This window comes from Chiloscyllium plagiosum, chromosome 3 (assembly GCF_004010195.1).
Source record: "Chiloscyllium plagiosum isolate BGI_BamShark_2017 chromosome 3, ASM401019v2, whole genome shotgun sequence".
Taxonomy (NCBI): Eukaryota; Metazoa; Chordata; class Chondrichthyes; order Orectolobiformes; family Hemiscylliidae; genus Chiloscyllium; species Chiloscyllium plagiosum.
The window spans coordinates 117,517,577-117,528,986 of NC_057712.1; the positions used below are offsets into that span (position 1 = coordinate 117,517,577).

Consider the following 11,410-nt stretch of genomic DNA (forward strand, 5'->3'; position numbering starts at 1 on the left):
AGTTCATGGAATGCCTTGCCAGTAGCAGTGGTGGACTCTCCCTCTTTATGGGCATTTAAGCGGGCATTGGATAGGCATATGGAGGATAGTGGTCTCGTGTAGGTTAGGTGGGCTTGGATCGGCGCAACATCGAGGGCCAAAGGGCCTGTACTGCGCTGTATTCTTCTATGTTCTATGTTCTAAAACACCATATGCTTCCTTAACAACCCTGTCCACCTGAGTGGCAATTCTAAGGGATCTATGTCCCTGCACACCAAGATCCCTCTGTTCCTCCACACTGCCAAGAATCCTATCTTTAATCCTGTACTCAACTTTCAAGTTCGACTTTACAAAATGCATCACCTCGCATTTATCCAGGTTGAACTCCATCTGTCACCTCTCAGCCCATCTCTGCATCCTGTCAATATCCCACTGCAGCCTACAACAGTGCTCTATACTGTCAATGACACCTCCAACTTTTGTGTCGTCTGCAAACTTGCTAACCCATCCTTCAATTCCCTCATCCAAGTCATTAATAAAAATTACAAAGAGTAGAGGCCCAAGAACTGAGCCCTGTGGAACATCACTCACCACAGACTTCCAAGCAGAATATTTTCCTTCCACTACCACTCGCTGTCTTCTGTCGACCAGCAATCCAGACAGCAATCCAGCTAAATTTCCCTGTATCCCATTCCTCCTGACCTTCTGAGCGAGTCTACCATGGGGAACCTTATCAAATGCCTTACTGAAGTCCATATACACAACATCCACCACTCGACCCTCATCAAGGTATCTAGTAACGTCCTCAAAGAACTCAATAACATTTGTGAAGCACGACCTGCCCCTCACAAAGCCGTGCTGACTGCCTTTAATCAAGCCATGCTCTTCCAGATAGTCACAAATCCCATCCCTCAGAATCCTTTCCAACACCTTGCAGACGACAGACGTGAGACTGACTGGTCTGTAATTGTCGGGGATTTCCCTATTTTCTTTCTTGAAGAGAGGAACTACATTTGCCTCCCTCCAGTCCTCAGATGGAGAGTGAGGATGCAAAGATCTTCACAAGAGGGGCAATTGTTTTTACTCAGGGTGGTTTGTGTGTGGAATGAACCATCCCTCAGAATCCTTTCCAACACCTTGCAGACGACAGACGTGAGACTGACTGGTCTGTAATTGCCGGGGATTTCCCTATTTTCTTTCTTGAAGAGAGGAACTACATTTGCCTCCCTCCAGTCCTCAGGTGGAGAGTGAGGATGCAAAGATCTTCACAAGAGGGGCAATTGTTTTTCCTCAGGGTGGTTTGTGTGTGGAATGAACTTCAGAGGAAATGTTGGATGCAGGTACAGTTACAACGTTTAAAAAACTACAACAGGATCTTGATCAGATGGGCCAATGGGCCGAGAAGTGGCAGATGGAGTTTAATTCAGATAAATGCGAGGTACTGCACTTGGGAAAGCAAATCTTAGCAGGACTTATGCACTTATGCACTTCTCTGCAGTGTAGTTGTACCGAATCTGAAGTGGACATTTTGTTCATAGAGATGTACAGCATGGAAACAGACCCTTCGGTCCAACCCGTCCATGCCGACTAGATATCCCAATCCAATCTAATCCCACTTGCCAGCACCTCGCCCATATCCCTCCAAACCCTTCCTATTCATATACCCATCCGATGCCTTTTAAATGTTGCAATTATACCAACCTCCACCACTTCCTCTGACAGCTCATTCCATACACGTACCACCCTCTGCCTGAAAACGTTGCCCTTTAGGTCTCTTTCATATTTTTCTCCTCTCACCCAAAAGCTACGCCCTCTAGTTATGGGCATCCCTACCTCAGGGAAGAGACTTTGTCTATTTATCTATCCATGCCCCTCATGATTTTATAAACCTCTTTACGGTCACCCCTCAGCCTCCGACGCTCCAGGGAAAACAGCCCCAGCCTATTCAACCTCTCCCTATAGCTCAAATACAAGGCAACATCCTTGTAAATCGGTTCTGAACTCTTTCAAGTTTCACAAGTTGCAGACAGCCAGTTGCAGATCTGAAAGGCCGAATGGCCTCCTTCAGTGCTCGAACCATTCCATAATTCCACTCTGTGTGTGAATCATGACACCCAAACATAAGGGGTATTTCACCCCCACCTTTCTCCCAAGTTTAGGACTACTACCCCATCCTGGATGTCCCAGTATCTCCAGGAATAAAGATTGAGCATTGCAGTGTAAAGTGGGGAGAAAATCAAAGACATTTAAAAAAAATGTCCAAGAGATCCCATTAATAGTTGACTGGTAGTAAAGTGTTGTCATGTGGGTAATAAAGAGCGTGTTCCAGTGGTGCATCACAGGAATGGATGTGGGGGGTGGGCGAGGTGGAATGAGACTCCGCCTTTGGGGGCAGAAGGTCATGAACCTGAAACTTGTTGAATACATAGAACCAGAACTGGAAACCTCTGCATGGGCCGGTCACCTGACATGTACATGGTCAGACGTTTAGCAGGAAAGCAGCCAGGAGCAGGAAGTCTATTTGATGTTCCCCTTCCTTAACCCAGGGGCACAGAGTACAGTTGCAGTGCTCTTACCATCCCCTTGGCCATGAATAGGAAATTTTTCACAGACCGTTGTGCAGCCTGAAATCTTTCTGCCAAACCCCACCTCTGCCAAAAGAAGTAGAAAAACTGGAAATTCTAGCGATATCTATAGACAGGGAAACAGTCAACATTGGAGGTGTCAATGAGAATTTCTCAGAACGGGGAGTGACAACATTAAAGTTAGAGAGAATGCACATCGTAACTTTGAACATTGATGGACGTGACAAGATTTGTGTGTTGAGGATTGCTGATGATCTTGGAGATATTTTTAACAAAGTGTGGATCCAAAACATGAACAGTGAAGGTTTAGTTGGAATCCATGTGAAATACTCTGAACTGGAGCAAAAGATTTGTCACTGAGAGTTATACTCGATAAAACTCAAGGTGGAAAACAGTACATAATAAGAGTATTGTATCCAGTTCTGGTCACCCTGTTGTAGAAAGGATATTATTAAGCTACAGAGGGTTCAGAGGAGATTTAACAGGATGTTGTCGGCTATGGAAGGTTTGAGTTATAAAGAAAGGCTGGATAGGCTGGACGTTTTGTCAGAGGTTTATAAAGTCACGAGGGGTATGGATAGAGTTAATGGTGGAAGTCTTTTTCCTAGGATGGGGGATTCCAAGACTGAAGGACATATTTTTAAGGTGAGAGATTTAAAAACGACATGAGGGGCAATTATTCTTACACAGGATGGTTTGTGTGTGGAATGAACTTCAGAGGAAGTGTTGGATACGGGTACAGTTACAACGTTTAAAAAACTCCAACAGGATCTTGATCAGATGGGCCAATGGGCCGAGAAGTGGCAGATGGAGTTTAATTTAGATAAATGCGAGGTCCTAGAGAGTGTTGCTGAACAAAGAGACCTTGGAGTGCAGGTTCATAGCTCCTTGAAACTGGAGTCGTAGGTAGATAGGATAGTGAAGAAGGCATTTGGTATGCTTTCTTTTATTGGTCAGAGTATTGAGTACAGGAGTTGGGAGGTGATGCTGCGGCTGTACAGGATATTTGTTAGGCCACTGTTGGAATATTGCAGGCAATTCTGGTCTCCTTCCTATCGGAAAGATGTGGTGAAACTTGAAAAGGTTCAGAAAAGATTTAAATGGTGGAGGTTGGTACAATTGCAACATTTAAGAGGCATTTGGATGGGTATATGAAAAGGAAGGGTTTGGAGGGATATGGGCCGGTTGCTGGTAGGTGGGACTAGATTGAGTTTGGGATTATATTTGGCATGGTCTGGTTGGACTGAAGGGTCTGTTTTCATGCTGTGTGATTCTATGAACATGATGGAAGAAACAAATAGAAATTCAGTTGGAGAGAAAGCAGGTCTTCCGAGTGGCCATTTCTGAGTAATTGTGGCATTTCCATTCTTGGGTAAGATTTCCCTCATCTTGATATATTTTTTGCCTTTATCCTCTGTTTTGGCTTGGGTTCATTTACCCTGCATCATTGACTTCATTTAGGTGGGGTTGGAAGTGGGGGAGCTGTGTTCCTGAGGTAACGAAATATACAATTGCAAGTCTTTCTTTCTTTAAATATCTTACAAATACTATCTTATCAGTGACCAACTTAATCCCTTCAATCCCTGCTAACTTGTTCTAGCTGGAGAGGGAGAGAGAGAGAGAGAGAGACAGACAGACAGACAGACAGAGAGAAGCCCTACATATGTCCTATATAGACTTTAACATTTTTTAGATTAGATTAGATTAGATTAGATTACAGTGTGGAAACAGGCCCTTCGGCCCAACAAGTCCACACCGACCCGCCGAAGCGAAACCCACCCATACCCCTACATTTACCCCCTACCTAACACTATGGGCAATTTAGTGTGGCCAATTCACCTGACCCTGCACATCTTTTGGACTGTGGGAGGAAACCGGAGCACCCGGAGGAAACCCACGCAGACACGGGGAGAACGTGCAAACTCCACACAGTCAGTCGCCTGAGGCGGGAATTGAACCCGGGTCTCTGGCGCTGTGAGGCAGCAGTGCTAACCACTGTGCCACCGTGCCGCCCACTGCCACCGTGCCGCCCACTAAAAATAAGGGGTAATAAAATCAATCAAGGTTTCCATGCTGACAGGTTTTATTTCAAAAGTATACTTTATTCGAAAAATTTGTAAGCAAAAACAGGTATGAAAACATTTTGATTTGAATATTACAGCATTTGTAAGAAAATGCAGCACATCAATGGACATGTTCTTCTGCACACCGTTGTAACAGTCTTCATAGTGATGGTATACATTCCACATTAGTTATACTGCCCAAAGGCAAAACATTTCAAATTGGAAATTACATCAAATGCTATAGGTACAAAGTATTTCCCTTTACCTGACTGGATCCAACTGGGCAGCCTGTGTCTGTGGACAATGGGCTGGACCTGATTTGGTTGAGTTTCTTGCCCTGTTTGATAAGCATAAAGAAATCCACTGCGTAGTAACCGTGGAGTCATGCACTGTCAACGGAAATGGGAATTGTAAATTTCTTGACCCATCAGACCAATAAGTGACAATTTAAGCAGCTATTTTGGTATACAATCCAACAACCGCTCCCCCGCTACCACCACCACACCCTCGCAACCTCCCCCTAGAACCCTTCATCCCCTCCTGGAGTCTCTGGTATGAAATATGGGAATGAGCACCAGTCCTAACTCAGTGTATTCATTAATCCCTTCCAAGTGAGACAAATGTACAGCAATAGGAAATTTGAAAAAAAGATGAAGTCACCCCTCATTTCGGAGGTGTTTGTCAGTCTGCACAACTAGGACTGGCAGACAAACACTGTTCCCAGAAGCGAAACAAAATTTGTTAAGACTTCTTAAAATGTGTTTTTCTGGAATTTAACCCTCTGTCTGTTATTAGGTTGTTTTCAAATGTGTGTTTACTGTCTCAGTCAGTATTCATAGATCCAAGTAGCAAGACATATGGATAATGACAGGAGTAAAACCAATGTCCTGGAACATTTGGGCTTTCCGGCAATATCACCACAAAAGAGATGAAAGGTTCAAAATGATCTTTGAAGCCAGTGGTGACAAACAGATCTTGGAAGGAGCACGTCATTATTTAGGTTCTGTTTACACTAACAAACATTAAATGGCATCTGACTTGGTGCTGGAGGGGAAATCATTTAGCAATGAACATGCATAACTATGGAGAAACATACTCCTTGATTCCCCCTTGTGGGTTTGTGTTGTGCCCCTGCTACCAGGCATTTTAAATTTTGTGCATCTAATTTCACCCCATTACAATGTTACAGCATTGAAGCTATTGTTGCTCTTTAGTTCTTCCACTGTTTACAATGGGGCCCTGAATTTCTGCTTGGTTCAGTCGTTTCTGTTGCTACCCCATGGAAAGAAGCACATAGATTCCATATTTCACAGAATCGTGCAGGACCAGATGGGGCCAGTTGCTCAGTTGGCTGGATGTCTGATTTGAAATGCAAAGTGATGCCAACAGCATAGATTTAGTTCCCACACCGACTGAAGTTACGACAAATGGCTTACCTTCTCAACATCTCCCCTCACCTGAACCGTGCTGACCCTCAGATTAAACCATCACCAATCATCTCTCTCTTTAATGAGACAGCAGTCTTTGGTCCAGTTGAGCAATAGCGACTTTACCTTTACTACATTAGAAAAGGCCTCAAAAGGTTTGACTCAAACACTTGCTCTTTGAAAGAGTCATTGGGTAGATTTTTTTTCTCTTTAAGTGCCTATTCAGTTCCCTTTTAAAAATTCCTATTGAATCTGCTCTTTCAGGCAGTATGTTCCAAATCATACCAACTCATAACAAAAACACATTTTCTCCATCTCGATTCACATTTAAATGACAAAATCTAGGCCTTGATGACCTAATCTAATCCAAGAAGAGTTTGAACTTTGGAGGGCAATGGACATAGTGCCTAGGTCTCCCCACTGTCATATAAGGGTTAATTCAGCATTCCTTGATTTACAGCAGGGAGCCGTCTATGTCTGAGCTGAGAGTAAAATCCTGTAAAACCCTGCATTCTGTCGCACTTAGTCATTGTGAGATCATAACTGCATTTGACCACTTAATGCAACCAACACAGTGAGCAGCAGAGAGATATGTGATGGTGGTGTATCTGAAATATAATTGTTTACAACATTGATTACATTTCAGAAGTGATGCTTAGACACTATAAGGTGTGTCTGGGGTGTTCAGACATAAAAGATATTGTTGTACAATACAGTAACCCTTACTTTCTTAGACCCTTAGTCCTGGCCTACATTTTAATACAATAGCTAATACAATCAATCAAGGTGGTGTGTGTTGGGGGGACAATGATGGTAGATTATTAAACAGAGACAAGATAACTAGAACAATTAAGAGGATTCTGAAATATAGAAGTGAGTGGAATTGATTAAACTTTAAAACTGAGCAGATAAACAGCAGTGGCTGTTTTGTGTACTGTATATTAATATGCTTCTTTTTAATTGTAGTCTCGGTTTCCTGCACCAGACAGAAACTAAAATAATTTGTTGTCTACTTGTAACAGTTGTGAAAACTCTGACTGTCTATTCATTAATTTCCCATAGTATCCTAGCATTTAACACAGAGACGGTGGGCAGTCTGAGCTTCTTACTGAAAGCGCTAAATTACCGAGAGAGAATCCTTCAACGCAGTTTGGCAGCCAGACTCTACAGTAAGGTAAAATCAGATCCCAGGTACTTCAATGAGATTACTGATTGCTGATAATTTTGTTGTTATTCTTCAGACTCACTTGCTGATGTAAATCACTGAGGAAGCCATAAACAAAATTACGATGAACAGTCAAGACAATTGTTTAAGATTTATTTGCAAAGCGATCATGCTTTTGAATTGATGATTGCAGTAATCTGCAGGAGGATCAATCCAGATTCTACTTGGCCACTTTCCTGTGACCAGTTAAATGGGCTTGCAAGCAGGTTGTCCATGTTCCTCCTTGGCCACTAAATGTTACTAGAACTGGGTGAGAGGAGAGGACCTAGAGAGGGAAAAGAAAAACAATTTTAAAAAAGCCTTGAACAGAAAAATTATCTTGTCCTTGGCTTCATAACTAGACAACTAAAAAAAAGTAGCACCCTAATGTAGAAACAAGGAGAAATCTGAAGTAAAATACATATTTCTAGCAATTACAATTTTTAAAAAGCAACTTGCAGATGTCTCAAGATATTACTCACCTTGATTCAAGGGATAACTTGTTTAAACCAACAGGGATGTTATTAGGAAAGCATACCCAAGAATATTTTACAGGAAATAAATATGACAATTATTAGAAGTAAACAACATGCACAAAAATGTTAATATATAACAGATTTGTATGTAATTGATTTTTCTAGAAGATAATGGGGGGAGTTTTAACCACACAGGATGAGTAGGTGGGAGGGGGAGAAGGGTGAGTGGGAAAGAGAAAAAAATTTTAAACCCAAGTCCAACCCACCCAGTTCCGGTTCTAATGGAGGTGGGTTGGGGGCGGGTGACCAGTTCACTCCAGGAGGCAGGTTGGTTAGTAAAAGCTTTTCAGGACATTGTATGTCTCTAAAAGGATTTTTTATTTTCAATTCGTGGAAACTGATTTCCCAGTGCTCAGAAAGCTGGCAAATAAAAGGAGAAGGGAAGGCCTGAATCCGTGAGTTAAGTGGTATTTGCAGCAGGAAGCAGGAGTGTTCCCTTCACCAAGTACTATCTCTGATTCACCTCTCATAATCTCCAGCTGTCCCCATGATCTGCACCAACCCCCGTAATTGTCTGACATCACCTGTGTCTCTCTACTCTCTCCTGCAAACTCTAACTGGCTTTCACAATCTCCAACAATCTTGTATGATCTGCAACTCCCCTGTGTGATCTCCTGACTGCCCCCATGATCTCTGCCTTGCACTACCCTACGATCATTGATTCCCTCCATTCCCTTCATCGTCCATGATTCCCCAACCTTGTGATTTCTGATTCCCTGTGATTTCCAACTATTCCAGTGAGCTCTGCACACTCCCCCCTCCCCAGCCATGTCCAACTCCCACCACTCATAATCTCCCAAGTCCCCATCCCTGTGGTTTCTGAGGCTGCCACTCCCATAATCACTGACTTCTAACCCCCAGCACCCCTACCAGGGAGGTAGAATGTCAGTATGGTGCTGGAAAAGCACAGCAGGTCATGCAGCATCTGAGGAGCAAATGAATCGACATTTCGAGCATAAGCCAGTCATTCCTGATGAAGGGTTTATGCCTGAAACGCCGATTTTCCTGCTCCTTGGATGCTACCTGACCTGCTGTGCTTTTCCAGCGCCACACTCTCGACTCTGATCTCCAGCATCTGCAGTCCTCAGACTTTCTTCCAGATAGAATGTCACAGCCAATCTCACTGAAGGTGGTAGATCATCTAACAGCTTGCTTCGAAATCTGTTCCTATTCTTAGGTAACGAAAAGAAAGGAAGAGCCCTTCACTGCCTGGAACTCATGCCTCCACCATGTCACTTACCTTGCACTGGCTCACATTCATCGAGGTCAGTAACAATATCTATTCATTTGATATTTTAATATTTGACATATTTACAGTACCAAGAACACTGCGGCAGTTCTAACACAGAAGCAACTTTCTGACACATATCAGTGCATCTCCATCACCAGGTGGCCAGAGTTGTGTGAGACCAGCTCTGATCATTATTTTCTTTCATCTCCAGTACTCTCCTCTCCACTCCTGAAGACATCACCAGCTTGCTGAGGTCCAGATTCAGAACTACTTCATTTATCTCTAACAAAAAAGGATTCTGGGTAATCCAAGATGGAGGAGAGGAAACATTTCTGGCTGTAAGAGCTGCTCCTTTTTTTGAGGTATTTTAGGTGCTGGAAGTGACTTCCTCGAATTCCAGGAGCAGCAATTACTGTTTTATATGCTGTTGCATTGTTTTGGAACTTTGGAAAACAAAAGTCAAAACAACAGCAGTTTTAAAAGGGAGAAGAACAGACAAAGGAAGCACATGGTGAGGACAGTGCTGGTGAGAGAACAAGAGAGAGAGAACCTGCACAGTTACTGCCTTTGCTGCTTTTGAATTCATGTGTCGCTGGACATCGATGAGGGGCATGGATAGGGGAAATAGGCAAAGTCTTTTCCCTGGGGTTGGGAAGTCCAGAGCAAGAGGGCATAGGTTTAGGGTGAGAGAGGAAAGATATAAAAGAGAACTAAGGGGCAACTTTTTCATGCAGAGGGTGGTACGTGTATGGAATGAGCCCCCAGAGGATGTGGTGGAGGCTGGTACAATTGCAACATTTAAGAGGCATTTGGATGGGTATATGCATAGGAAGAGTTTGGAGGGATATGGGCCGGGTGCTGGTAGGTGGGACTAGATTGGGTTGGGATATCTTGTCGGCATGGACAGGTTGAACCGAAGGGTCTGTCTCCATGCTGTACATCTCTATGACTCAAATGGTGTGAACCTTGATAATGAATCAAACCATGAATGGCATTAAGATCGAAACCAATCCAGTCTCTCCAGTCAAACCCAGTCCAGTCTCTGCAGTCTAGCCCAGTCTAGTCTCTCCAATCAAACCTTGTCTAGTCTCTACAATTTACCCCAGTCCAATCTCTATAGCCAAACCTAGTCCACTGTCTGTGGCCAAGCCTAGTCCAGTCCTTACAGTCAAACCCAATCCAGTCCCTACAAGCTAACTCAGTCCAGTCTGTGCAGTGAAACCCAATTTGGTCCCTATGATCAAACTTAGTCCAGGTCCCATGGACAAATCATGTCCAGTCTCGATAGCCAAGCCCAATCCAGATCCAGCAGTCAAAGATCTGGTATCTAAGTCAGACTCAGTTCAGTGTCTCCAGTCAAACCCAGTCCAGTCTCTACAACAAAGTCCAATCCAGGTCCTGCAGTCAAACCTGAACCAGGCCCCACAGTTAAACCCAGGTGAAAGTGAGGACTGCAGATGCTAAAGATCAGAGTCAAGATTAGAGTGGTGCTGGAAAAGTACAGCAGGTCGGGCAGCATCTGAGGAGCAGGAAAATTGACGTTTCGGGCAGGAGCCCTTCATCAGGAATGAGGCTGGGAGCCTCCGGGGGCCACCACTCTAATCTTGACACAGTCAAACCCAGACCTGTCTCCACAGTCAAACCCAATGCAATTCTGAAGAAGAGTCATTAGACTCAAAATGTTAACTGTTTTCTCTCCATAGCTGCTGCCAGACCTGTTGAGTTTCTTGAGTAATACATGATTTTGTGTGTTTCTAGTCCCTACATTTGTTTTACCAGCAGGAATCACCACATACAGCAGCAGTGCAAATTGTAGTTGACCTTTGATCTCCTGAATCCTGAGTACTAAGGCTAATTGTGGCACTCCGACATTGCCCACGTACTTGGACTTGGTATCAAAAGGTAACTGGTGATGGAGGAATAACTTCAGTAGAGGAGGGAAGGTCAAAAAGTATAGAATAATTTGGATATTATTTTACGTGGCTTGACAAAGTTACCTTGAAATAATTTTCATTTTACAGTGCACCAATCATCTAACTTACTCATAATATCTGAAAAGTTAGAAGTTACTGGCTCAAAGTTAGAAGACCGAGGCTGGTGGTGGAGGGTTGTTTTTCAGACCGGAGGCCTGTGACCAGTGGAGTGCCACAAGGATCGGTGCTGGATCCTCTACTTTTTGTCATTTACATAAATGATTTGGATGCGAGCATAAGAGGTACAGTTAGTAAGTTTGCAGATGACACCAAAATTGGAGGTGTAGTGGACAGCGAAGAGGGTTACCTCAGATTACAACAAGATCTGGACCAGATGGGCCAATGGGCTGAGAAGTGGCAGATGGAGTTTAATTCAGACAAATGCGAGGTGCTGCATTTTGGGAAAGCAAAT

General features: G+C 43.6%; 1 protein-coding gene across 1 annotated transcript in view; it reads left to right on the plus strand.

Moving 5' to 3' along the window:
* The window catches only part of acoxl (acyl-CoA oxidase-like), a 390,645-nt gene that overhangs the window by 304,943 nt on the left and 74,292 nt on the right, over positions 1-11,410 (plus strand). The window contains exons 15-16 of the mRNA XM_043687180.1: positions 7,117-7,228; positions 8,972-9,059. Coding sequence (XP_043543115.1) covers positions 7,117-7,228; positions 8,972-9,059 — 200 coding nt within the window. The remainder of the gene's footprint in view (positions 1-7,116; positions 7,229-8,971; positions 9,060-11,410) is intronic.